Source organism: Aspergillus costaricaensis (genome assembly GCF_003184835.1).
Source record: "Aspergillus costaricaensis CBS 115574 unplaced genomic scaffold BO79scaffold_2, whole genome shotgun sequence".
Taxonomy (NCBI): Eukaryota; Fungi; Ascomycota; class Eurotiomycetes; order Eurotiales; family Aspergillaceae; genus Aspergillus; species Aspergillus costaricensis.
The window spans coordinates 1,681,401-1,708,190 of record NW_020291802.1 but is presented as its reverse complement, the minus strand read 5'-3'; the positions used below and the strand labels follow the sequence as shown (position 1 = coordinate 1,708,190).

At 49.4% G+C, this 26,790-nt stretch overlaps 6 protein-coding genes and 1 non-coding gene across 7 annotated transcripts; 5 read left to right on the top strand and 2 right to left on the bottom strand.

Moving 5' to 3' along the window:
- The first annotated feature begins 215 nt into the window (after positions 1-215).
- BO79DRAFT_27241 (uncharacterized protein) lies at positions 216-3,012 on the top strand. The gene has a single exon (XM_025687430.1). It carries the CDS (start codon positions 526-528, stop codon positions 2,920-2,922), a length of 2,397 nt encoding a protein of 798 aa, XP_025544738.1. The 5' UTR covers positions 216-525; the 3' UTR covers positions 2,923-3,012.
- A 1,167-nt stretch (positions 3,013-4,179) lies between these two features.
- Positions 4,180-4,937, top strand: BO79DRAFT_242460 (thioredoxin family protein). The gene is made up of 2 exons (XM_025685209.1): positions 4,180-4,409; positions 4,541-4,937. Exons 1-2 carry the CDS (start codon positions 4,381-4,383, stop codon positions 4,839-4,841), a joined length of 330 nt encoding a protein of 109 aa, XP_025544737.1. The 5' UTR covers positions 4,180-4,380; the 3' UTR covers positions 4,842-4,937.
- A 5,748-nt stretch (positions 4,938-10,685) lies between these two features.
- BO79DRAFT_284380 (MHYT domain signaling protein) lies at positions 10,686-13,777 on the top strand. The gene is made up of 4 exons (XM_025688243.1): positions 10,686-11,001; positions 11,057-11,621; positions 11,674-11,859; positions 11,924-13,777. Exons 1-4 carry the CDS (start codon positions 10,847-10,849, stop codon positions 13,376-13,378), a joined length of 2,361 nt encoding a protein of 786 aa, XP_025544736.1. The 5' UTR covers positions 10,686-10,846; the 3' UTR covers positions 13,379-13,777.
- Positions 13,778-14,101: 324 nt separating this feature from the next.
- BO79DRAFT_t20 lies at positions 14,102-14,193 on the bottom strand. The gene has a single exon. It is a non-coding gene; the product is annotated as a tRNA-Asp (tRNA).
- Positions 14,194-15,553: 1,360 nt separating this feature from the next.
- BO79DRAFT_186682 (OTU domain-containing protein) lies at positions 15,554-17,341 on the bottom strand. Its single transcript, XM_025680487.1, has 3 exons — positions 16,953-17,341; positions 16,429-16,856; positions 15,554-16,377 (listed from the first exon to the last, which is right to left on the bottom strand). The coding sequence occupies exons 1-3, from the start codon at positions 17,176-17,178 to the stop codon at positions 15,619-15,621; spliced, it is 1,413 nt and encodes a 470-aa protein (XP_025544735.1). The 5' UTR covers positions 17,179-17,341; the 3' UTR covers positions 15,554-15,618.
- A 734-nt stretch (positions 17,342-18,075) lies between these two features.
- Positions 18,076-19,690, top strand: BO79DRAFT_234759 (FAD-dependent oxidoreductase). The gene is made up of 5 exons (XM_025684410.1): positions 18,076-18,264; positions 18,328-18,465; positions 18,548-18,651; positions 18,701-18,804; positions 18,858-19,690. Exons 1-5 carry the CDS (start codon positions 18,236-18,238, stop codon positions 19,575-19,577), a joined length of 1,095 nt encoding a protein of 364 aa, XP_025544734.1. The 5' UTR covers positions 18,076-18,235; the 3' UTR covers positions 19,578-19,690.
- Positions 19,691-20,394: 704 nt separating this feature from the next.
- On the top strand, positions 20,395-22,828 carry BO79DRAFT_234758 (TVP15 family protein; the record flags this gene model as incomplete). The annotated part of the gene is made up of 5 exons (XM_025684409.1): positions 20,395-20,617; positions 20,685-20,949; positions 21,870-21,985; positions 22,048-22,137; positions 22,198-22,828. The coding sequence occupies 5 exons, from the start codon at positions 20,395-20,397 to the stop codon at positions 22,368-22,370; spliced, it is 867 nt and encodes a 288-aa protein (XP_025544733.1). The 3' UTR covers positions 22,371-22,828.
- Positions 22,829-26,790: the final 3,962 nt, after the last annotated feature.

Sequence of the window (26,790 nt, the reverse complement as noted above, 5' to 3'; positions counted from 1 at the left end):
CCACTACTTTTCCTGACTACGATTACCCGTTCGTTCTAAACCAATAGTCACCTGCTACGACCCCTTCTGATCCTCGCCCCGGTCTCCATACCTACACTACTCAGGTAGCCAATTACCAGCGCCTGGATCATCCTTGCACTTACTACTTTCACTGCCTACTCACTCACTCACACACACACACACACTACTTACTACTTACAACAACCCATACGCTCCGCTGCACCCTAGTCCCTTCCCACCGCTTTGCATGTCTCGGTTCGCCTCCATCTCCAGACAAACTGCTACCTCGGATTGTTCCTCCTCTTCTTTTCTTCTGTCACCCTGTTTGTCTGGTGCTTTGTTTATTTCAGGCTGTTCCCCGTGCCTTGCTATCTGCTCTAGATTCGCCTGCTGGTCGCGTGTCTAATCCTTCTCCCCCTCGGTCCTTCCTGATGAGTCCAGTCACTCGGTCCAACGTCACCTCCGATAGTTTCAGTGTCCACGTTTGACTGGTCAGACGGGACGAGGTATCATCAACTAGACGCCATGGCGATATGGCCGTTTGGTCGTAAGAACAAGCGGCATACAATCCAACTGGATGCACCTGCTGTGGCGGATGTCCAGTCGTCGCAAGAGCCTCGCCACAGCTTCGATGACGGCAAGCTCGGCAGACTGTCCCGCAAGCACTCCAAACGTCAGAAGAACAGACACGCCCAGCCTGTTGAAGTCGTCCCGAGCTTTTTGCACGATGCTTCTCATCCGACGTCTTCCCCTGTCGTCCAGTACCCTCCACCTACGTCACACAGTGAGCAGCCGACACCGATCAAAGAAAACCGGGCCCCGGTCTCCCGAGCTGGTCAGCATTCCGACGCCTACACTACTTACTCCACCATGAGCCACGAACAACCCTCTTTGTCTCGCTCTGCATCGTTGTTGAAATCCAAGCGTAACGAAAATGGTCCGGCAGTGTTAAAGAAGAAGCTGAGTAAGCGCAAGGCATACGAGATTGCCAGGGAACGGGAAATACGGATGCTGGCTTCTGCTCCCATCGATATTCCTCGCCGTCACTCTCCGCTGCCCGCGGAGCGGTTTTCCATTGAGACACGCCGGGCTAATGGGGCCCAGAGTCGACGCTCCGACCGGCATTGTTCTGATACCAGCCTTTCTATGCGTGACTCCGCTGCATCCTCACTCTCGGATATTTTCGAATCCTATACGTTCAAGGTTAACACCTTTGCTGCATGGACGCCTCGTCCGGTCATACGCTATGTGGAAACTCCTCGGGTGCCGACAGCTAAGAGTCAAAGACCGTCTGAGCCTTCAATTCGGAAGGATAAGACCCCTGCTTATGCCACACACAACGAGCACTCGCGTTCTAAGAAGAGAGTAGACAAGCTAGCCGACGACCTGGATGCCGCTGCCCTAAGGGAATTGCTCGAAAGGGACCGTCGGCGCAGGGAGAGGAAGCAACTTGAAGATCAAGCCAGACTCCACCGGAAGTTAGAACGCGCTGCGGAACAACAACGGCAAGCAGAAGCAGAAGCAGAAGCCGATGCCTTTACCCAAGAACCATCCAGCGAGGCTGAAGACACATCTTTAGCTCGACGTGGTCGGCCGGGCGCGGAGAGCCGGGCTGTCTCTGATCGGTCAAAAGAATATGCCCCTCGGACAAATGAAACCAATGCCTTCCTGGGCGGTAATACTTCTGGATCTTGGCTGAGAGGTGCTTCCAAAGACACAGAGCGACGTGGCCACGAGTCCGTTGATAGTGTGCATGTCATTGGTAACATCGACGATAGTTCCATTCGGGAACCAAAGCTTGTGATGCGTCGCAGCTTTGCTCCCTCGCAAGACATGGGCATGTCCGGCAGCAGTCTGTCTCATTCGCCGTCGAGGCGTGAACTGTATAGCCCAACTTCTTCGCAACTCTATGGCATAGGCCGAGAATCCACATCCGATATTTCGCGAACCATTGACTCAGACCGGCGCTTGTCTGACCACGGTAGCGGACGTGTTAATACGCTTACTTCCATTTTCAGACGTGGTAGCTCGCGGCTTAAACGCAGCTATCGTGAACGTTTCCATGAACGCAGCCCTGAGCACTCGAATCCGTCTCATGAATCTTTCTTCAAGGTTCAGACGCAATCGTCTGGACCACCTCCTTCATTCGTTGCTGCTCCTCGGACATTCCTAGGGTCAGGTACCATCAAGCGGTCGCAGTCTAAGTTTACCGAACATTTCGGTGACGAGCCCCTTTCTCCACCTGACTCACGGCTTCAATCACCCGATATTCCAGAGGTGTTGGATGAGTTTGAGAGAGAGGACGAGATGTCGGATATCAACATGGGGACCCAGTATCCCATCCCCAGTTCTGGATCAGAACCACAGGACATCCCGAGAAATCCTCACCATTCTTGGACAGGCGAAAGCTGGGAAGGTGACCCGGATAATCTTCCTTTGTCCCAATCGTTAGCATCGATTGACTCCGAAGGGTCATGGATGTCGGGACAATTTCTACGCCGCATATCTCAGAAAAAGGCGAGCAATCCACTGCGCACCAGCCTCAGTTCATCGCGAAACATCATGGAAGAGGGCCGTGAGGGATCCTCCCATGGAGATGAGGCCCCAGTTAGCGAACCTCTTGTCCGATTTGGGACCAACCAGGATGAGAGTCCCAAATCTGGTCCTGATGTAGCTGGTGCGTCACCTGACAAGGATACGCCTATGGATAGCGTACCAGAGCAGGCCGAGGAGACCTGGCATGATCAAATCGCCCGGCGACCTGTACTTGTGACACCAGCAATCCGTCCAAAGTCCAACGAAGGACTCCTGAAGAATGTCCAGTCGTTCTGTGCCGAAGAAGAGTTCAGCCCCATTGAAGAGCATTCTGCCGAGTTTGAGCTTGAAGCGTCTAACAACCACGCAAATGGGCGCCCAAATTGAGCCCGGTCGCCAGCGGACAACCTTGTACGCAACGTTGCTTGGATCACCCGAGGTAGATCCTAGTGACGCCCTTGCTACCATGAAGAATAATTGCCCGTGTTGAGATTCTTTTGATGTCAACATGATGCATTTATCTAATATTTCCCGTATATACCCCAGTCGCTCGTTAAAACCTTTCCTATGTCGCTCCTTTTCCTTCCAGATCCTACCCCCCCTCCCCCTCACCTTCCCCTCACACTTCCCCGGCGGATTTCCTCAGGGTTCATGGCGCTGGATGTAGCCATGCTTATATTTCTCCAACGCTCTCACCGGGTCAAGCATAGGTCTTGCCCGTGCTCTTGACTTGTTGGTGGGCATTGTTAGTTTTCGAATTTGTTGATACCCCCACATCAGCGGAAGTTTGAATGAGTTTGCCCCCGATCACTGTCTTGTGGTGATCGCGGGCACTTACGCGTTTTTGATAGACTCGAAGCATTCTCGTTCTTCAGTTCAATGCACATATTGTGACACAAGTTCTACCTGTTCGCCTTTCCTTATTACGATTACCACCCGTGCTATTGTTTAATGTCTTGACTGTACTATATGCTCGAGTATTGCGGCTCGTTATCTTTCGAGAGATGGATGACATCATGGCCCGCTTGCCCATTGCCTGTAAATATCACCAGAGGGAATTTTCCCATGCCCTAGACAATAAACTACCCGACTTGATATGACTGACTCAATCATCCTCTCCGCAACTGCACCCATGAACGATACTGCCATGTTATTCCGCACTCGGATCAGGTGATCGGAGAGACTCGCCGATGGCGGCTGTTGCTGCTGCTGCCTCAGGCCAACAGCGCCTGTCCAGACCGGTCGCGATTCATAAGCGACGGAGGAGCACGTCATTTGCCTTTGGTTTCTTCCTTCACCGTTTCGTGCATCTCCTTCCCCTTTCTCTCCCACCAACCAAGTTGCCCAACCGGCCCGTAATTTACTGTTGATTATATCATTCCATATATTGCCTATTACTATTCAATTGCAGCCAGAATGTCTGCTGTTAGCCTGACAAATCAATCCCGCCTTCGTCTTGCACGATGTGTCTCTTGGTAAGCCCAATACTACTGCCCAGAAGCGACCCTGGCCTTCGACTGTGACCGAGAGGCTTCGACGCCCCGAGTGATTAGTCAGAAGGCGGCGCAACGTCACTGTTCGGGGTTGTGTGTCAGCCACTCAACTCTCCACTACAAATTCGATTTGTGCCCCTCCGTTGCTGGACTGCCCCTCATTCGGAGCTAATCATCGTCTCAACCTTCCCATAGTTTTAAACCATCCACTCTGGCCTCCCGGCGCCTTCTCTCTTCCTCCTCCGCTAGATTCTCTATCCAGTCTTCCACTAGAACCGCAGTAGCGCCCTCTTTCCTCCGTTCAACTCCGTTTATCCACAGCCGTCGCGCTTTCTCTCACACATCCTCCAACATGTCTCACAACGTTGTCGACATCAAGTCGTATGTGCAATCCCTTCCCTTTTCTCCTTGAAGTCATGGTCTCGCTAGCAGACATCCCCGCCCTCCTCCTCCCCACGCCTTACCCGTTTATTCTTTTTGAGACCTTACTAACCCAACTGTCTCTGCTGCAGTAAGGCCGAATTCAACGAGAAGGTCCTTGGCGATTCCACCGGCCCTGTCGTCGTTGACTGCTTCGCTACCTGGTGCGGTCCTTGCAAGGCCATCTCCCCCAAGGTCGAGCAGTTCAGCAACGAGTACCCCAACGCCAAGTTCTACAAGATCGACGTCGACGAGCTGTCCGAGGTTGCTGCCGAGCTCGGTATCCGTGCCATGCCCACTTTCCTTCTCTTCAGGAACGGCCAGAAGGTCGACGACCTCACCGGTGCCAACCCCAAGGGTCTGGAGGAGAAGATCAAGGCTCTGCTTGCATAAATTCCCCGTTGATAGACGATAATGAGGGGATACCTTGATGGTTATGCTAGTTACAGATGAAATCTAATTGATGGGCTTCTTACCCCGCACACACACACGAGACGATCCATATGAGTTGATAATATTTGTTGTAGATGTAGTCATGACCGTATTCCTGGACCATAGTAGCAGTTGGATTAAGACCTTTATCACTATGCAGGTACTTGGGTTATTTGTTTTCATCGAACCGCATCATACGCTAATGTAAGATGACATCAGGCTTGCCTGACACTTTACACTCTGAATAGACATCACAGTAAACAAGTCCAACTCGATGACTTAATCTCTGTATCTTGCTATTAATACTAATTCTTCTTTTTGACGTATGCATAAACGACAGTCCAATCAACAGACCCGGATAGATCCAGTCTATCGTATATTTCCTAGCTAACTATCAAGTAAATCACCACAACAAGAGTCATATCATACAGTACTATCAATACACCTAATGGTATATCAGCTCAGAGGCAGGCAAAAGCTGTTCTGGCAGAATTGTCGCTCAATCAGTTTAGTAAAACCCCCAGTCTGCTAAATCCCTCTATCTTGACCTACAGGATAGTACCCTTTCTGGTGCTAATAGACTAGGCATAATGCAAGACTGTCATCTACTATCTTCTTCAAGTGTAGTAGTAAGACGTAGTATTAAATGGAAATGAGCTTCGATATGATGCAAAGGAAATGCGTTGCTATCCACGACATAACCAAATATATTGATACGATACTATGCTTGTTGTAAACAAATGCAATGACAGTATCACCACAGATTTTGGTACTCATCATAGATCTTCATTAGAGTAGCTATGTAACACATATAATTGTTAGATACTATTACCCCTGTGCATATTATGTTTCTTCGAAGTAAGTCGGATTCTCATCCTAACCCTTCCAATTTCCTCGGGATTTATATTACCAATCATGTTTACGGACATACCGTCGTATATGACAAGCTGAGTTATGACAAATGCCTTGTCCAAACAGACTCGAGTTGGAGACAGCTTTGCAATGTATCTGAACTTCAAATAGACCTCGCTTTCCCAAGGTAGACAAATATAAGCAGTTGCGAGAAAGTATAATCCTTGCAGACGATTGGCAATTTTGTTGCTCAAGTACTTAGTTTCCGTGTAGCTCTGTAACTGTATCACCTCAAGCTTAGGGTTTCGGCGACAAACCGAATGCTGCGTTAGATACTTTTTAGATTCTATATAATAAACAGTTGGATTAAAAGAATACCTGACCGGTTATACATAGAGAGAATACCCGTTCGTCCAGATTATGCCTTTAGTCCAGTTGGTACGTCGCAACTTGATCAAGGACACTTAGAATCTGTGCCAATGGGCCGCAGGTCTATGGTATTTCCCTTTGCTTGGATTCAAGATGCTCACATAGAATCTTACGTCCTTTTAATCTTTGTCTCGAATATGAACAGAGGTATGAAACTAGACCGAGAGAAGAAAACCTCCGAGATAGATAGTGACATGTCAGCATCGTAGCGGCGCATGATGTAGACATTCCCTCCATCGGGCGTAAGACTTGACAAGGAGGGGCATACGATCGAAGCTCAACCGGAAGTAATCAAAGTGACTAAATGAAGATACACTTTGAACTATGTTTCATCATCCGGGTGATTCACCCCCTCTAAGTTGCACAATTGTTATTAATCTACCGGGCAAAATTTTCTACAGATTTCCGGACCTTACTGGTGGAGAAGCTAGTCGCTAAGATATTCTCCATTGCTTTTTTGGGCTTTTGATACAGCAAGTGGCAGCTTCAACATCAATATCAAGGTGTGTATAGAACCTGATGAGGCAGTTAGTGATAAACGTGTGAGTTCAATAAGATATAGATGTCTAGGAAGGTGGCTGCAGATAGATCTCGATGAGTAATAATCCAGGTCAGGTAGAGTATGCCCTCAGTGAAACTTTGACATACCCCCAAATGATAAGCATTAAGCACGCAATATCTACTTGTGGCGTCATATACTAGCGATATGATCGCAACTATATCATAATGGACGTAGCGTAGATGATGCTCTTATTAGAGGTATTATGGAAAGCGTTTATATCAGTGGGGAGAGGAGGTGTCAAACCCGACTGTTGATAAGATGGTACATACGCCTTGGTCTATTGTTGGCATTGAAAACCGAAGCTTGTATCTTTCACACTAACATTGTTGTTACCTACCAAGAACAGTCAAGCTAAGTAATTGACCACCAAGCTCTACATCCACGCAATATTCGGAGTAAGATGATTCCACTGTCTTTAGGTATTGAGCAGCCCCCGATTGAATATAGGCAGGGATTGGTTACTTGCTGTGATCGATTTGACACTTGACCAACAAGCACAGTGTAGGCTCTACCCCTCAGTAGGTACGATGCAGTGGATAAAAAACCCCGATTAGATAAGACAGCTGGCATTGAAACTGCCCTCACCGATTAATCATAGCCAAAGAAGCGGTCTGATCAAAACCTGGGTCTTCGAGTCAGTCGCAGGTCTCCCAAGCATTTGGTCAAGTATGGATCCAAGAACCATATTATTATCGACTAGGGGTACCACATATAGTACACAGATACTATATTATGGCGATGGTTTGAGATATATCAGAAGCTTATCCAAGGCTGCAAATAGTCAATGCGGAGAATTCATGCAAGGTACCGGCTAGACGCATTGACAAGGCAATTAACACGTGCAGATATCACAAGTGGGCGTAGTCTACGGAGTACAACGGATTTTCTCATTCACGCAGAAAATACTACAATCAGTCCATCTCCTTACCTATCGGAATTTCAGAATACCCCCCGACCAGACATCTTCGAGGATTGCTACTTCATCTACCTTATCAGGCTTAACTACCGCATTAGCCCCGTCCGAGTGCGGACATCTTTCGGCACACCAAAGGATTCCCAGGGGAGTGGGCCAGAGTACCACCTCAACACGGCTCACGGCTCCATCATTCAGCTACACCTGCACTGTGCGCACAGCCACTTCTCTAATGACTACATCTTCACTGCCCTGTCCTGGGTTATGCGGTGCTGAACTGTTGTGCTCCCCCCCCCCCCCCCCCTCTTCTTCTCTCTTTTTTATCCCCTGAAACTGCGGAATACATACCGCGGTTACACCCTATTATGCAACAGAAAAGAGCTCTAGTGAGGCCCGTGCCCAATAAATTAATTAGATGATAGTGGCCGTCATATGAATTAATCTACACATGGGCTTGGCTAGCCTAGTTGTAGCTCGGTTGGATCGTATAGGAAGGAGTAAGGCCGAGGTCCTCCGGAATACGCAGGATTGCATGATCGAAGCGTGTGTTGATCGCGGAGAGAAAAGGATGTACGTATGTGGTCTGGGTCTGATCCCGCATCCTGAATATGATTCTTGGAGGCTGTAGAAGGATGGAGGATCTTCCTGGATACCCCAATAGTAGGTCTACAAATGCGATGGAGGAGTTTGAAAGGATCCGATCAGTTGGGCGGTAACGCCAGTGCTGTCAGCAACAAGCCGGAAAAGGGTGACGAATTCTTTTGATTTGGCTGCTGCAGGCTCATGCTTGTGTTACTGTGTGTACTGTGTTGATATGCTTACGGTGGGTCAGGGCTTTCTATGGAATGGTTATGGAATTGGAAACATTGCCTTCCATGGTTATCAATCACTTGATTGTTTGGTTCTCTCTTTTAATTTTTTTTTTTTTTTTCGCGGGTCGTTCGGGAGGATAATTTACTTCCCGTGAAATCCGAACTTAACTGGGCTTTTGATTTCTGGCTCGGTTATAAAGAAAAATTTGCGGTGGAATCTTTGAGAACAGAAATTCATCCTGATATATACCGTGTAGATAGTCCACACAAGGGGCGAATCGACCATTGAGTTCTGACGCTTACGCAGTAAGGTTAGTAGGGGGAATATCCGGCAGGGGTTAGCCGGAAGGATTCAGTTTGGCGGACAATCAATTGGTTGTTGCGTTCTCTTGCTGCTACTGCTGCTGACGGGATAAGACGCTCGCAAGCTGGATCCATATTGTTTTGTTGCTATTTCCACGGAGGCAAAAGTACCTTACCTACTACTTCTACTGACTCTATTAGAGTTCAGCCTGGACTAAAACTAGGTAGTATCTCGCATCATTGTTGACCTGAAATGGTTGGGCACTCCGTCCGTTTAACTTTATAGTATCCTACCAAGGATTCTGGCCCTAAAAAAGAGAAAATACATCCTTTAGAGTTTGACACTTCCCAGTTTCCTCCTCGGCCCGACTTGCATATATTGATTTGAGTACTAGAGAGGAGATGGCATCGCTTACAGAATTTACAGAAGAGGATCTCTCAGCGTGAGTGGGTGGTGACCACAAACAGACTAGCGGAATCATGCTCGGCCAGCTAGCCAGATCGGGATTGGCCAATCGAGAGATGGAACCCACGATCTGAGTCACGGGGCAGCGGCCTAACCCCGAACAGGCCTAGTGAGCGCGTGATGGTCCAACGGGAGTGCATCTCCGACCCTCTGTCTGGATCCTCCCCTCTCTTCCTTCCCACTCGGCCACGTTCAGCTTATCCAACGGTCCAAGACTCAGGTTTCAAAACGTGCTACCGATGGTCTCTCGTCTCCATTTGGTCCCATCCGTCGGGTTCCAGCTCGCCCTTCTCAGTTCCACTGCGAGAGATTGATTGTCTTACCCACGCCTGTGAATCGCATGATTCCCAATGGACGTGCCCCGAGCTAAGCCCGCCACTGCGTCCATTGACCACTCAGGGTCTTTGTCAATCGCGTGGATGCTGGCAATTGGCGAAAATCTGCTCTTTTGATCCCGTTGAAAATCTCAACTTGGAGTGTACCAATTGTCTGGTTCCGCCTTGAGTTTCATCTGCTGAGTGCTGACAGTACAACATCCCCCCCCCTCTGGAGTCTGGATAGTTGCTACCTAAGTTGAGGACCCGTGACGTATTGGTGGCTCGAGGCTGGTTTAGCCGACGGAGTTCCAGAGGACGTGCTGACGGTCTTCTCGCCATTAGGGGAAGTTTAGACGCTTGGTATCCTGATACGTAATTATCTTTCAATTTCCCTAATAGTCTTTCCCAGAGCTATGAAATTGTCCTGCATGGCTCACCTATAGTGCAAAGCATGTTTATCTTCGGAGAAGAGCGAAGGTTCAGCCAGACGGCGCAGCTGAACCTTCTTGGCCCTTGTCCGCCAGGGTTGGCTTTAGCGGTCCTTATCCGCCGAGAACCACAAATGTAGACCCATCTGGTCGACAAGTAATAACCGACTTTGACAGATGGGAAGAATTTTAGTTTCCTGGACTAATCTGATCAAGTGATCATAGCCTTCGGCCCTTCAGTCATGTTTCTGACTCGCCGACCAAGACGGCAAGTCTGGAACCGATCCGGTAAACTCAATGCCCCATGGTTCCTGGTGCAACCTCGATCGATGGTTCTGGTCCAATCAGACACGGACAAACTCTGATACATCTTGGAAGGAGACTGGATATTTCAATTTACATTGCCCAATGTGAACGCTGGAAGAGCGCCAGACCCTCATTCTGGGGCCCTCGTCCACAAATTGGACGCGTACAGCCAATGTGAAAAATGAAGGGTCTGCGGCCACCGAAGGGCAATAAGCGGTTCCCACTCGGACATAACACATTTTAGTCTGCTCGATAAATTAACGTCCTTGATTGCATTGCGGTCCGTTAATCTGGTACCTGGAGAATCGTGGCTAGTACGTAGTACGGGCCAGCCGCGTGGAGCTCCTGGAAGCTGAATGCCATTGTTATATTAAAAAGAATTCCCGCGTGATACTAGTTAAGCCTGCTCCTGTCAGGCTTACTCTGTTTTGCCCCCCTCATGCAACGCCCCGTTGCTGCTGTTGTGTAACCTCCCCAGTGTTGTATGTTCGCAAATGCAGTGAGGGCTCTTCTATCATCCTCCCCATGCCGATGTCTTGCGGGTAATACCTGGTTTTAACAAGCTTCTCACGCCGAGAATGTTGCTCACGGACAGGGCTCCCCACGGGGACAATGTCCATGTGTCTTACATGGGAGGGTTCATCTTTCTGGCTTACGTAGTCAGTGTGATGGGATGTACAACCACTCTGGAGCTTCTGCACCGACGGACATCGAGGTCTGGTCTGTACAACTGGTACGATATCCACACTGCCTGATAACAACTAGCATTCGTCTAACCGTATGTATAGGTATCTACTGCTCACCTCCTCCATAACAATGGGCGGTGTCGGTATCTGGTGTATGCATTACATTGGAAACCGTGCCATTGTCCTGGGAAACGGGGATGCGCAACTTCAGATCATTTATAGCATGACGTTTACGGGCGTATCTTTCGTGCTCCCGGTTGTCGTCTTGCTCGTTGCCTTCTACAGCATAGGAGCCAGCGAGAAAGCCGGTTATCTTCGAATCCTGACGGGTGGTGTACTCACAGGTGGTGCAGTATGTGGTATGCATTATATCGGCCAGCTCGGTATCAGCAACTACCGCTGTAGCTACCGTATTGCAAACATCATCGGTGCCACCATCATTGCGGTGTTTGCTAGTACTGTTGCGTTGACGGTCTTTTTTCGGTGGAGGGCCACTTGGACAGATAGTTGGTGGCGACGTGGTATTTGCGGCTGTGTCCTTGCTCTTGCTGTCTCTGGCATGCATTGGACTGCTGCAGTCGGCACATACTACTACAATCATGACACAACCATGAAGCATAATGGTCAGCTTTCGCGGAGCCAAGTTGTCATTATCAGTTCTGTTTTGGTAGGTTGAATTCCAGGAGGTACCGAATTTGGCGGATGTTAACGAATTATAGGCATGCGCTGCTTGCGGAGTTCTGACGGCGTGTGCCGTAGTTGCTGGTGGAAACCGGAGAAGGCTGAATATACAAGCTCGACAGCTCGTTTTGACTTGTGCCTTCTTTGACCAGTCCGGACGGATCATGGTCACTCCTCACGCGCTGCTTCCTAGCCGGAAGATTGTCGATCGTTATGTTGGCAAGGTATGTTCACAAGCTAGTCCACTTTCGACTTGTGCTGATGCAGGATTCTTCCCCGACTCGATAGACGTTCAACGATGACGATCTTACTCGAAGCCATCCCGCTTTCCTTTGGGCGTACCGAGCGAGTAGACACTGGAATCTGGTCAAGGATGTCGTTCCTTTCATGAGGAGTCGGATCGAGACAGACAAAGAGGCGGCGGAGCACTTCCTTGCCAAGGGAGAGGCCCTGGATCAGGAGAATGAGCTGCAGAACGATTTCGACGAGCTCTTCAAGCGACACTTTTGCGTTACCGCTCAGGATCTCGCCGATGAGGTTCGACAGCCTCTGCCGGCGCTCGGAAAGCTATACGACGATGTGCTAATTACGACTGCTCCGACCTCGCGCTTCTCTCGGGCAATGGGATACTCTCGGTTGAACAATAGCAAGGGTCAGATGCTTTTCACAGTGCGCCATCTGGACAAGCAGGAAGCGAATCGACTGGCCGCCGCAGGTTTCCGCTTCACCACGATTGAGAACGTCACATCAGCTTTGTCGAGCCGAATGCACATTCCGCTGCCCGTGTTGGGCGAGCATCTTAAAGACATGCGAGATTACGCGACCGGAGGCCGCAATTACGAGCCGGGCGTCCACCTCGTTTCCTTTGTTATGCGCCCTACTATTTCCGACCACTTTGAGGTACTAACAGCGAAGGGAACCGGTAATCCATTGCCTTCATCAACATTACCGATCAAACGGATTAACATTCAGCACCTCGATTTGATCTCACACATGGAAGGATGGACCATATCGACCTGCTTGTCTTGGCTGAAATCCGAAGCGGCACAGTCAAACAGGGATATCGATGACTTCCGCGAGCAACTGATCCATGCAATGACATCGCTTGAAAGCGCACTTCCTCCTGATATCAATATGGCTTCGAAATTCTCGGCCAAACCTCTTATTGCCCCTTGCCGGACTTTATCTGATTCTGATGCGTCAAACTCTATTCTACTACCGTTCTGCGCTGTTGGAAACCTGGATACTCAAGTGTCAAACCCAGACTTTACCTTCATGCCTTTACGCCTCTTCCGCGCACAGCAGCAACTCAACGACACGAATATCGGAGGCGACGGGTTTGCAAAAGAACTGGGCAGGGAACTGTACTATTCAAACGCACGCAGCAGCTCCGCAACGGAAGCTGACATTACACCTTCCATCCGTTCTGTTCTGAAACTCTGGCCACGCAGGCATATGGATCCCACCCACGGGGACCTCTCCCAGGAAACGCTGACGGAGCTTTCGCACTTGGGCGATATCATGGTCCGCAAGGAGGTTAAGGTGGACGTCGCTAAGCTATCCACGCGATCACTGGAATCTACCAAACATGCTTCGCACGCCACCGTTGTTGCTGGTGACCTGGCTACCAGCAGTTATGTGGATGAACTCTATAACCTTTGCTATTCACCTGGTGTTCGCCTGCGACCAAATACAGCCATTACTCGGAATTCGATGGCCCGGAGCTCAGTGGCCACAGGATGAGCATGAGTGAAACTATCCTACTATCAAACACTGTCCCGAGCCAGATGCTTGGCTCTCACCCAGAAGAGGGATACGCCAAACCTCGGAGAACAGGTCCTCCATCAGATATACGTGTGCGCCAGATGCACCAGAATGGAGTGAGCCTACACGCGGCCTTTGGAGACATCCGGCTGCAAAAGAGCAGAGCCGTCCACCCCACGAAACAGATTATAAAGGATTGGCCAGAAGGCCATAGCATGGACCTGCAGGCAATACGGTTATGCACACATCTCTTCACGACTTCACGCCCGTCAAACGATCACATCGTATCGCAATGTCCTCACTCTCAGCAAGCAGATTACATGTCTCTCTCTCCCTTTTTCTTTCTTGACATCCATATACTAGCGAGCTGAAGCAACCCACTCTGGCGTCATTTCCGTTATGTACATATAGACAGTATTTACTACCCTATACATACATTAATCATACAATGAGCGACAGAAACTAGAAAAATACTCCTAAGCATTCATTAACAACCCACCTGCCTCCCATCCCATGATTGTTCCTAATACCATCAACTACACTCAACTAATATTAACCCTTCTCAATCAAAAAACAATACTCAACCAACTCCTACATATCCATTACCACAAGGAACTACGAACCCCTCACATTAAAACAGCCATACTAAACCTAACAAAAAAAATCCCCCAAGTAAAAAAGAAGAGGAAAAAAACAAAAAGTCTCCCCGACTGGGAGTCGAACCCAGGTCTCCCGCGCTTGTTCCCAAAGTTGGGATTGACAAGCGGAAATCATGACCGTTAGACCATCGAGGAATTGATAGGATGACTTCGTTATAATATGATATATAAATCAACAACAGGCACAAGTAGAGAAATGACGGGTTTGTTATGCCTAGCTGGTTATTGGTCGGTCGGTTAACTACACTCTGACTAAGTACTAGTGGTGGTGGTGGTGGTGGTGGGGATAGTGGAGGGGAAGGAGAAGGAGAAGGAGGGGTAATTTTGATTATTATGTGTAATCGATAGCTGTGAATGCTCCATAGGGAGGGGTTATTGGGAGAGGATTTAATGGTTGGTTGGGAGAAATTACTAGGTGGTGTGTGCGTGGGTGTGAGTGCATGTTTGGGGAGGAAATGAGAGAGGAGGGTGGGGTTTGGTTTGGTGCCTGATGAATTGTCTGTCATTATATCATGTATGGTGAGGTGAGTTGGGTTCATTTGGGCTTCAGATGTAGGTTGGTATAGTATGGCCTGTTTGGGTAAAAGACCTTGTTCTGTTGGGTAGCGTTGGCTGACGATTGCAATGTAGCTTGCTTGATGTTTAATGAACGGAGGGGAGGTTTTGTTTTATTCTGTTCTTTCTCGTGTGAGTATGTAGATGATTTTGTAGCGTTCGCTTACGACCAGGTATCCTATACGATGTGAAATATTGACTCTCTTGTGGTATACTTGATACTGTCTACAAGTCTACGTACTGGAGGTGGAACTAATATGCTATGATCGAGTATTGTGCCTTTATTTTCGTGGCAAATGAGTCTCATCGGCTCAATCATCGCTAGTAGAATAGCTAACTAGCCACAGAACAGTCCAGGAATAAGAAATAGTGGACTTCCACCAGTCTATTCTGCAATAGCCGGTGATATCAAGCAAGATAGTGTGTTTGGAGGACAAACATTCCTTCTATCAAAGACATTGTAATCCGTGCAGCAGTATAATCAGCAGAATCATCCTGTTGTGAAAGTATTCTCCAGAAGACCGCCAGGCCAAATCAATGGATGAGAAGGTAACTTTTCCGAAAGGTGCACCGACCCAATGCATGTATGCAAGTTAGAAATTTCACGGGATTTATGCAATGTGCAACCGTCCAATAACGCCTCATGAAGATGTAGATGGTATGTGTGTCGTATGCTTCGCGTGTAAGTCAAGTCAAAAAGTCGTCATTGACTATGTCTTTGGAGATGGTGAAAATATGCGGGATGAAAATGGTTTGGGTCGTAAGTGCTCCAAGTCGCCGGTGGTATGAAAGGAAGAGAAATGTGAATGTCGACAGATGCTCTAATGGTAAAGCGGAAAAGTATGATCAACACCCAACGCGCTCGTAATGCAATGATCAGGAAAGCAATAAAGCGAAGGTGAAGGATGAGTCGTTATGTCGTATGCGTAGAGGAATTTGTGGTGAATCAAGATTGATGTTCTCATACGGTGTAGATGAGAGTAAGGGAAGATACAAGGTGCAGTTTCAAGCACTTCTAGGCGCCGGACGAGTCCTGGAAATCCGCTGGCTTCGTCGGGGTGGCTTTCGCTCATCGCTGGACTCATTCGGAATGCTAGAAGTTTCACTTGAAACGGTTTTTGACCGAATTCTGAGCTTCCTGTCCTGCGGCAAAAGACTGGGACTATCCGTTGCAGACTCAAAAGAGCTGGCCTCAGTCTGCTCAGTGCTTGGCTGGACTGCAGGCTTGGGAACGACCGTGTCTGGGCTGACTCGCAACCGCAACGAGACCAGATCATTCTGATCGTCTCTAAACTCAATCCCGACCATGACATCAGGGAGGATACGCCTTTTACTCTCGCGAGTCCGGGTACGTCGGACAGCTGGCTGAGGGTTGTCATCAGCGTCACTCTCATCTGCTGAACGTTTGCTGCCGACGCTGAAAGGCGAAGAGGATCTCGAGGATGCTTGCAGGCGGGACTTCATGATGGCCTTGGACGAGGGCGCGTCTGCCAGAGACGTATTGCCATCCTCGCCGAGGAGATTCATAAATGCCCGGTCAATATTGCCGCGGCACTGCTGTAGCATTTCTACTATAGCGCCTTGATCATACTTACCCCCCAGACCCTCCTGAATTGCAGAGATCTTCCAAGGGGTAGCCATATCGACAACTGTGGGTTCAGCAGCTGACGCCTCTGCTTCCTGCTCTTTACCGACTGTGGGAATACAAGGCAGACCGGTGTGAGGTCCATCGTTATGCCGCACAGAGGAGTAGTGATGGAAATCCTAAACCCGTTAGACAACTGTACGGTGATATCATAGCACAATGTATCTTACGTGGAATGCGATATGAATGATGTCGCGTTCCTCTCCTTCAGGGGCGTGAACGTCACGAAAATTCTGAATGCCGTACATGGTATAGACGCGAACGTCCTTCTTGAAGGCCTGGCAGAAAGCTTGGATTTCCTCTGCTCCTCCCCAAACGCCCTTCTTCCGGGACTCTGCCACCTTGGAGTCAAAGCTCCGCTCTTTATCCTTGGCTGAAGGAGGCGCCGGGCTAGCGGACGAAGAGGAACAATAAGATTGTCGGGCGGCTGCAGCCGCAGCTCGTCGAGGGGCTCGACGCTCCCCACCGGCCGCGGCTATGAAGCTCATGAAGTAGTCTTTGTTGGCGGATATGTGGTCTGCAAGACGATCACGGATTTCGTCGGCGTGCGTGAAATCCCCATAAGTCTGATCCGACAGCGCGTAGTAAAGGCAGTTGCCTACGATGCAGAGTTAGATAGATTGGAGAGCATGCTTCTTTGACTCAATTGAGGTTAAAATTGAAGCTGGATGCCCAATGGCAGGGACCACGTTACCATCACCCTCAGTGGGGAGAGCATAGAGCCCTAGCGCATTGAGGCAAGGAATCTCCAGAGTTTCCGCCTCTGCAGTCTTGTTGCGTGCATTGCGAGGCATCTTGGCCTTTTGAGAGGTCTGTGAAGATGTTTTGGCCATGGCTTCATCTGTCGGAGAGCTGGAGTAGTGTTGACGGGCAGTCGTGACTATAGGCACGATTCTGCCACCATTTGGAGCGTCCGCCATGGTTGATGTATAGCCCTGCCCGACGAACGGCCCTCATTTGGCGCAAGGGGAACACAGAAGAGCCTCGTCGAGCAGAGGAGAATAGAGGCGGGACAATAGGAAAAGTGGGGAGCCACACAATAGTCAAAGAAGAACAGCCGAGTGTTCTGGAGCAGTAGAATGGGGAGAGAGTGAATAAATTGGGGGGGGGGGAAAGAGGGAGAGAAAAGCAACACACGATCTACACGCGAGAGAGACAGGCGAGACTTTTCTTGTTCGGACGGAGAGTGCGGAGGAACCCCGTTTACTTACAGAATCAACTTACTTAACTTACCTTACCAGGAAAAAACTTACCCTCTTACAGCCCCGTTCCTTACCGAGGACGAGGCGGTGAGATAATATGTTCGTTGTGATTGGCTGTGATGGGGGTGTGAGGTTGTCACCGATGACGAAAGACCTTTCCCCTCCGTCGCCTCGGCGCTTACAATGGATCTGTCCGTTCGGGAGCGGTCAGGCCAGACAGATCCTGGCGCTTTGCTGGTACATCTCTCCGGCACATGCAGGCATACCTGATGAAGTGGCCTGAACAATTTTGGCAGATCAGCCTTTCTGCACTTCATCCCATCCTTCTCCTCTTCCCCATTTAGTCACAATTTATTCAGGGTCCTAGATCCTGACCTATACTTACCGCCGGGCAAGGGCTGTGTCGACCGGTCCGTATGGTAAGCCGCGGTCGGGACGCGTTCCGTTGGGTAAGTACTTTGTACCGTATATACACCAATTATACATTAGTGGTTACCGGAAGCCGCCCGTACCTTACCTGTAATCGCCGAATGAGGTCCGAGCAAAAGACAGAAAAAGAGGAGTCGAAGTCTTATCAGAATGGCGGGATCGGCCTCCGATAACTAATTTGACTGACGGGGATCGTGTCTCAACATCCCCTCTCCTTGGCTTGACTCATGTTTATTCCTATCTCTGTATCTCTATGCCCGAGTGCTTGCTTATAAGCCTGTCTATGCCATTGGAGTCTTTTGCGAACCATCTTTCCAAGAATATCTAATCCATTGCCGAGCGCAAGATGGGGAACAACCGCATTGTAATCCTGGGGTAAGAACTACTTCCCCGCAAGCTCACATGTCACCAGCGTATGCTGATTTCGAGAATCACCAGGGCTGGTGTCTCCGGTCTCACCACCGCATATCTGCTGTCCCAAGATGCCTCTAACAGCATTACTGTTCTGGCCAAGCACATGCCTGGTGACTATGACATCGAATATACTTCTCCCTGGGCTGGTGCCAACTATCTTCCGTATGTCCTCCAAGGGTAGGCCCTCAGCTGTGCATCTCACTGCCCGTATCAAAGGCTAATGCAAAGTCTTCTCCTCTCAAAGTGTGGGCAAGGCCGGAAGCGATCATGAGAGATGGGAACGAAACACCTGGCCCACCCTGAGGGAGCTCACGAAGAACCACCCCGAAGCGGGCATTCATTTCCAAGGTACGCTCCAAGCTCTCATTGAAGACCTCTACTAATCATACCTCATCAGAAACCATTGTTTACAACCGTACAAAGGATCAGGGATCAGCAACCGGAGAATGGTTCTCCGAACTGGTGCAGAAAGACCCATGGTATATGGAAGTTGTTCCTGACGTGAGTAAACGCATGTACTCTCTATGACCAAGAACTCTCCTAACCTCATCAAGTTCCAAGATATCCCCGCCGACCAGCTAGCCCCCGGAATCGACAACGCATCCAAATTCACATCAGTGTGCATCAACACCGCCGTCTACCTACCCTGGCTAGTCGGCCAATGCCGGAAAAACGGCGTCGTCTTCAAACGAGCCGTTCTCAAGCACGTATCAGACGCGGCAAAGGGCCACCACACCGGCCAAAAAGCCGATGTGGTAGTCAATTGCACCGGACTCTCGTCCAAGAAGTTGGGCGGTGTGCTCGATGACAAGCTCTACCCTGCACGCGGTCAGATTGTCGTCGTGCGTAATGACCCTGGTAAGATGGTGTCTATTTCTGGCACAGATGATGGCGAGGATGAGGTCGTTTACATGATGACCCGTGCAGCGGGTGGTGGAACTGTCATTGGTGGTTCATATCAAAAGAACCAGTGGGATCCTCTGCCTGATCCCAACTTGGCTGTTCGGATCATGAAGCGGGCAATCGCTCTATGCCCGGAGCTGGTCGAGAAGGGGCAGGGTATCGAAGGTCTGGATATAATCAGACATGGCGTTGGATTGCGCCCCCTCCGTGAGGGCGGGCCGCGTATTGAAGCGGAAAAGGTCGATGGTGTGTCCGTTGTGCATAACTATGGTCATGGTGGCTTTGGGTATCAGGCGTCATTTGGATGTGCGGAGGATGCTGTGAAGCTGGTCCAGGAAACGTTGCGCCGCAAGGATAAAGCGAAGTTGTAGACGCAGACATAGCATTCTATTCGGGGCCAGACTATAAAGTTTAGCACGTTAACCTAAAAAAGCATAGTTCTTTCGCTCTGGTTACTGGTACGTTACATGCAAGAACTGTTTCGATTCCAGCCATGAATGACGGGCATAGCGTCTGAATTCATCATGACGCCATAGCCGCGGAGAAGCCATCTGCTATTTACCCCAGACTATTTATCAATCAAAACTTTCAACTACGACAACTCACGGTATCTCAACTCAATTGATCCATAATATAATAATTCTCATTGTGATATACGCCATTTCCATCTCGTTCACATTTTAGCAGCTTCTCGCCAAGATGAAGTACAAATCGCCCCAGGTAGAAAGCGAAACCGACGCAGCTGATGCCCCCAAGCGCAAGCTCGATCAGCGAGACCCTGGTGTCGACACCGGCGAAGGAAGTCTCGAGGTAGAGAAGGAGCAGCCGCCTACCAAAGCGTCCAAGTCAGCTGCAAACACTGCCGATGAAGATGACTTGATTCAGGAGGACTCCGGTTATAAGGACGAAGACTTCGAGGAAGAGGACGAGGAAGACAATGAAGAACTCGATGAAGAGGAAGAATATGACGAGGCAGATGACGAGAACGTCGACCTTGTGAAAGAGCAAGGTGGTGAAGAAGAAGAAGATGAGGACGCAGAAGGCGAGGAAGACAACGAAGAAGCAGCAGATAGTGCGTCAAATAAGCCCAAACTGCAAAAGGTCGTCAAGGAATTTGGTCGCCCGCCCTTGTATGGCACCGAAATCGCAGAGAAAGGCCTGGAGAGCTCTCCGGACACTCTACTTGCTATGGTCATGGACGCGATGCTGAAATCGCGCCCCATCTCGCACGACCTGACACAGCGTGCAGTTAATAAGCTTATCGAGGTCGGGTATCATGATATACGGAAATTAGGGGAGAGCAGCTGGGAGGAGAGAACAATGGTTCTCAAGGATGGGGGATATAATCGCTATCGGGAGCAAGGTGCAACGAATCTAGGCGATTTGGCAGAGTTCGTCAATGAGAAGTACGGTACGTGTGTTTCACCGCAGGAATGCGTCATGTAAGATTTTGGCCGGTGACTGACTGCATCTTGCAGATGGTGATCTTAACAATCTCCTGAAGAAAGCCCATAACGACCGAGACGAAACGAGAAAGTTGATCAAGGAGATCAAAGGACTAGGCGACCTGGGCGTAGATCTCTTTTTTAACAATGCCCAGGCTGTGTGGCCTTCCCTTGCACCTTTCATTGATGGGCGCAGTTTGGAAACTGCTGATAACGTCGGTCTTGGTACGGATTTGGACGCTATCTACGCCGATTTAGGACGCGACTCCATGAACATGAGCCGACTAGCCAATGGATTGTCGGCCGTGAGACTGGAGAAGAGGCAAGGAGATCTCATGGCGATCTAAACGGCTAGTGTAGGGCTTTCTGGCATCGGTACATGTTTGGGAGTCCGTCAGGCATCTGTTTTCGAAGCAAAGTATGCCCGTCAACAGCTGTCATACTTGACAGATCGTAGTTGCCTATCAGATATGACGTATGAGTGGCCCTCGTGATCAATTAAGTCTGCACATGTCTTTCAGACACAATGGGAACAAACAAACAAAAAATAGTATGAGATTTGTCGAGTGCATCTAGCCCCTTTCCCTGACCTGAATGCGGCATAAAAGCTCCTTTGTAGAATTGTTATCCTCGCACATCCAGAAATAGTAGCTGAAATGGGTCTTTCATCTCGCGTATTTGCGGGCGCTCCGGAGACGAGACCTGCTGAGTCATCTACCCAGCGTCTTGGCAGACCCGCTGCTTGCGACAGCGCGACAACTGATGCTTGAGCCTCTCCATCTCCTTGATTTCCCTTCCGCCCTCTTCCTTCCAACTTGTATCTGTCAAAGAAGCTTGGCTTTCAAGGTGAGCTTCTACCCCCTGGCTGCGTTATAATGCTGCCCACAATCCCTTGGAGTGGCCATCACTCGCGCGACCATAGCTGACGTAGCTGTTATGGCTGACCTGCCGGAGCCCAATCCGGCGTTGGTCTCATCCTGTTGAATGAACCGGCTAACGCAGTTGAACTACAGAATTTCTCCCCTTTCTACCCGTTCCGAGACTCAATCTTCGTCATTGAACGCCCTATCTATATCTCGACGACCGGCATATTAGCAGGAAGAGCTCTTTAGGCCTCAACATTTGCCAAAATGGATCTTTCTAACATCTTGTACGTCGACGGTGGCTGTGCATCGCATATGGTTTTGGTGAAATGTGCTCTAACGTCAACAACCGCAGTCGAATTGTTAACATCGCCGTCGGTGTGTTGATGGTTCTCGGTGGTATCTCGCAGTTCTTCCCTCCGTCTATGAGCTCCATCATCGTCGGCATCTACGTGATTCTGTTTGGTCTCAGTAAGTCTCGGATCAGGCAGCAGTATAGCGCATCTGACAGCATACTTACACCATGGCCTTAGTTGTCGGTGGATTGGAATTCCTGCCCAACGTTCCCGATTACGTTTACCGCTACGCGTCCTTCCTCTTCTCTTTCCTGGGACGTGGTGCTTGTAAGTCACACTATCCGTGATCGCCGTAGATCCCTGCTAATGAGTTGACCACTTGCGTAGTCTACATCTTCGTTGGATCTATCCTGCTGCACGATGGCGTTTTGCGGTACATTGCCGGCTCCATCATCGGATTCATCGGCCTGGGCTACCTTGCCCTGGAGTTCATTCCCTCCATCGAGCCCCCTTCCAACATGCGTGAGAACGACCAGGGTTGGGGCGCCGAGCAGGTCTAAACGCGGTGTAAAAACTGTTCTTCGTTAACGGAGTGATGGTGTATGACGCATAATCCTTTGTGTTCTCAGAGTTGGTTATCGTCTGCGATCCCTCTCGCTGACAAGTACAACAAGACACCGTGGCTGCAAACGAGGCGTTCGAAGCACGAGTGAGAGTCAGGGAAAGCGAAAATAACTCTTATGCGATGTTTGATGATCGACGAGCGCGATGATTGATTCTCAGCGATGATTCAAGTGATGGTGGTTGCAAAGACAAAACGATCAGGTTTGGGCCGGGTTTTCCGGCCAGAAGATGACACCGAATCATTCTACATCACGTTATCTTTTTTCTCTTTTCTCAAATGGTGGATGTTTGCATTGGAGAATTTTAAAGGCCTAGGCTGTCCTGTGGGGCCAGTGGTCCGTTCGTACCGGATGGCGCTGTTTCATGCCCATTAGTTTTGTATAATAAGTAGTAGATGATATATAATAAATCCTAAGCCGAAGTCTGACATGGACTCGCCAGTCCAGATATGGCCGCGTGGCGTGATAACAGCCAGTAAATTAGTATAGTAGTATTGGGTGTTGAGACGAACATCACACCACATGAATCGCCTATCATGGCCAAGCACTACAGTATACAAACTGAGTACTAATTAGCGATGCTACAGCACCACAACAGCGGCGTCCCGCCGTCTTAAGCTACCCATGTGGGACAAGGAAACACATGGACTCGTCTTCTCCGACGACAGCCACCACGGACAGCCCCATGCTAAGCATGTGTGGGTAGAGTTATCTGATCCGGCTTGCCGCTCAGGCAACATGCAAACTACTCGAACTAGCTCGATCAAGTCCAGAACTAAGCCATCCCCATCCCACGCCCCCCACACGTAGAAAGTAGACCAAGGGGGGGGGGGCTTCAAACAACTCAAAGATCGCCTCGGGCAAACCTGCTCCATAGGAACGTTTGACAGCACAAGCACGAGCGGCCGATTCGGTATGATCTTCCGGTCCCAGAATTCGGAGATGGCGATACCCCAGCTCGGAGATAAGTGTTACAGATGGGCCTTCTTCACCCTATCTAGGTCGACTGATTATCAAGATGGGGCCGTTGTGTGTTCGTTCCGGATGCGGTAAACTTCTGCGCCGTCCCACTCGAGTCACGGGGTTATGTTTTCGGCTTTTTCTTTTCACAGTTGTTGAGGACACGCTTCCCCCATCCCTCTGAGGAATATTATGTTGAATCAGATAATAAAAAAATTTCCTCGGTTTAACAATGCTATCAATCATCGAGGAATGAAAAACCCACCTGTCGTATGCCTCACCCAATACCAACTAGTCTAGACCAGACACTAGACAGTAGAACCTCACAACAGAACGAGCCTATCACTGCAGCTGTCGTTGCCCCCTTCCCCCTCCCTTCCTCCACTATTCTAACGCGCAAGATCAACCTAATCGTAGCGTAAAACCGTTACTCCCGAGCCCGACTCCCGAGCCCCTCCTACTGCCTAGTCAAAATCCGCGCGCGCGCCTCGTTCAAGAATTCCGTCCACAGCTATACCGCCAAGCCCCTTGCCAAGCCCTGCCAAGAAATTGATATCGACTTATCAATCAACGGATCGATCCAGAATCAGCCTCACCTTGCGAGAAGGGGGGCCCGAGTTACTTGCTCGCTCCCTCTTTCCTTCCTTTCAACTTGAAAGCAACAACCGACAAAGTGAACATTCGTATACATCCTAGGCGACACGCTCAGACGAATAGTATTCATTTCCGACCATATCCGGGGGTTTTTCATTTTTAATTTACGTTACGCAGGGCAAAACTAACTCGACGATGAATTTCCTAATTCGTTTGCGTAGACTATGTATGTTTGTAGGTATGTATGTATGTATGTGATGGTCGTCATCACATACACACGGACACACACACTTATGCAGCATTAATTAGATACCCTCCCCAAGTACCAACAAGTTTATCCCGGAGTTGCGGAACTTCCGCGCGTTGGAACCCCCGAGTCGGTGTAGGGCGGCAAATTAAAATCCGCGTTGATGAGGGGGTGGGCAAAAAGAAAGAAAAAAGGGTGTGTCGAAAGCTAAATCGACGCAGGTTGCCGATTTTAGCGTTATCGGTTAGGGACTTTACCGGTACAGGTAAGTAAGTAAGCCTGGTAGGTAGGTACTAGGTAGTAGCGTAGTAGTCTGCTGTGATCATATCATATCCATCTCACATCATATCATATCATATCATATCGTATCCATTTTTGTGCCGGGCTGGCGGGTTGGGGGGGAAGAGAGAGGAGAGGGGGGTGTGTGGTCAGGTTATCGGGGTCATACATCACGCCACGATCGACTAAGGGGGTGGTGGGCTACTACCTACGTACCTACGTACTTAGTGGCGCTTGATTAAGTTGATTCTGTTGGTTTGGTTGATTTGATTTGATTTGATTGATTGATTACTTGGTTGACGGGCTAGAGTTGATACATGGCTAGATAGGTCGGGATGAGTCGGCTGGGTTTGGTTGATTGATTGATTGTAACTAACAGTACTACGGAGTACTCCGTACGGAGGAATGGCGATGGATTTTTAGGATGGGTTACTTCTCCGTAGAAACGGTCAGAAATAGATTATTTCCGAAAGTTGAGAGACAAAATAAGCGAACGTTTCGATAAGGAGGTCGGCGTTTGGGATGGATACTTTCGGCCCCCCCTCTTTTGCCTCTCCTCTCATCTTCAGTATCCAATCATCCAACCAACCAATTATTATGAATGTTACCTATCAGATCCATCCGGTGGGCATGCTTAGAAGAGTGGGAACAGGGAGAGAAGGGAAAAAAATGAGGAGGCGTGTCAGAGTGTCAAAAAGTCAGACGCAGCTGCGCCTTGCGCCTTGCGCCTTGTGCAGCCAGTGTCGGAAGGTTATGAAAAGTCTTGAAGATGATGGTTTACATACGCCAGGGCGAATCGGCAATCCGGAAGGGGAAAATAAAGAGAGGTACTTTGTTGTTCTTGTTGTTGCTGTCAGTTCTTGGGTGGGTAAGAATCCAATCACATGAGCGAGATAGATCAAAACCGGGCTCTTTCGTCAGCCCGCCCGTCGGAGAGATAACAACCTGTTCCGGTGTGCTTAGGCAGTAGCCTTACGGGCTTCCACATTGTCCCAAATAGGGACCAGTGGGACTCTTCGGGCTCATCTTATGCAGTCTGGTTACCTAGTCCAACAGCTAGCACCACTAGGGCGGTGCTTCGTTATGGCCGACTACCGAACGAAAGAGTGCATAGTGTGACCATCGGAGCGGAGCATGGAAGCTCGGGATATCGTGATAGAATCTCCGAAGCAGCCAATGTGGTTGCCTAGAATGCCGCTGACTGAAGCGCCAGGATTTGGTTCGCCAATGATAGGCCGATGAATAACGCTTATTCGTGAACGGACACGCTACGGACGATTCGGGAAGGCGCAGTGCCCCTTAGACCCAGTTTACTAAGCCAGAATAGGAATCGGTGGAGCCCGGGAGATTCGATCTGGGGAGGCCGTAGGCAAATGGGATGGGAATTGGCCAGCAAAGAGGGCAAAGAAAAAAAAGGGTGAGGGAACTGCGCGACCGAGCTCTCACGCGCAAAAATTCTGTCCACACCCATCCTTAGCGGATGGAAAAAATAGAAGATAAACGAAGTTTAGAGACTTTCAGACTTTTATTGTGTCAAACTATCGGTTTGAACCTACAGATTTGCAGAGTAGGAAAAAGCAAAACCCTGACGAGAAGAAGGAAAAGGAATAGCCCCCGGTCGTAGATCCCCCTGGGAGATCGATAACAGAAAGGGCTGCCTGATAAGCAAAAAGACCATACTGCTGGGAAAAGTTGACAGACCGACAGAGCACGCGAAGAAGCGAAGGGAGCGAAAAAAAGAAAAAATCGAATTAAGATTACCCAAAAAGAAAAGGCAGAGACATCCCAAAAAAGATAAAAACGAGAGGGCATTAAAAATAGTTGAGTGAAAAAAACAGACCGAGAGGCGTGTTGGTAAGTAATCTGGTACTTTCTATTTGCCCGTCTCATGACAGAACCGTCCGAAAAAGGTCTGGCCCGTGGTTATCTGGTCACCCTCACCTTCATCATCATCATCATCATCACCACCACCACCACCATCCATTTCCATACTTACCCACTTCCTGCCTCTATTATCAATCTCTTCCTCGGCTCTCTCGCCTTCCTGCTCATTCACCACCACTCTCTCCACCATCCACTCAGCCCCCCCTAATCCTCTCTCCCTTTCTTTTTCTTCCATCCCCCTTTCATCATCATCTTCTACTACTCTCTCAACACCCCTCATTCATATCTGATCCGACATTCCATCCGTCTTGTTTGATCGTCCTGTTACCGCCGATCTTTCTTGTCCTGTCGCCGCTGTCCTCCCCTCCCACCAAACAACGATCGATCTATCAT

Bases quoted from the DNA above. Each gene is read 5' to 3' on its own strand.
- BO79DRAFT_27241 (XM_025687430.1), top strand. From the start codon at position 526: ATGGCGATATGGCCGTTTGGTCGTAAGAACAAGCGGCATACAATCCAA.
- BO79DRAFT_242460 (XM_025685209.1), top strand. From the start codon at position 4,381: ATGTCTCACAACGTTGTCGACATCAAGTC. The intron at 4,410-4,540 runs GTATGTGCAATC...TCTCTGCTGCAG, and splicing joins AACGTTGTCGACATCAAGTC to TAAGGCCGAATTCAACGAGA.
- BO79DRAFT_284380 (XM_025688243.1), top strand. From the start codon at position 10,847: ATGTTGCTCACGGACAGGGCTCCCCACGGGGACAATGTCCATGTGTCT. The intron at 11,002-11,056 runs GTACGATATCCA...CCGTATGTATAG, and splicing joins AGGTCTGGTCTGTACAACTG to GTATCTACTGCTCACCTCCT. The intron at 11,622-11,673 runs GTAGGTTGAATT...AACGAATTATAG, and splicing joins TCATTATCAGTTCTGTTTTG to GCATGCGCTGCTTGCGGAGT.
- BO79DRAFT_186682 (XM_025680487.1), bottom strand. From the start codon at position 17,178: ATGGCGGACGCTCCAAATGGTGGCAGAATCGTGCCTATAGTCACGACT. The intron at 16,857-16,952 runs GTAACGTGGTCC...TCTGCATCGTAG, and splicing joins TCTCCCCACTGAGGGTGATG to GCAACTGCCTTTACTACGCG. The intron at 16,378-16,428 runs GTAAGATACATT...TAACGGGTTTAG, and splicing joins TCATTCATATCGCATTCCAC to GATTTCCATCACTACTCCTC.
- BO79DRAFT_234759 (XM_025684410.1), top strand. From the start codon at position 18,236: ATGGGGAACAACCGCATTGTAATCCTGGG. The intron at 18,652-18,700 runs GTACGCTCCAAG...ATACCTCATCAG, and splicing joins AGCGGGCATTCATTTCCAAG to AAACCATTGTTTACAACCGT. The intron at 18,805-18,857 runs GTGAGTAAACGC...AACCTCATCAAG, and splicing joins ATATGGAAGTTGTTCCTGAC to TTCCAAGATATCCCCGCCGA.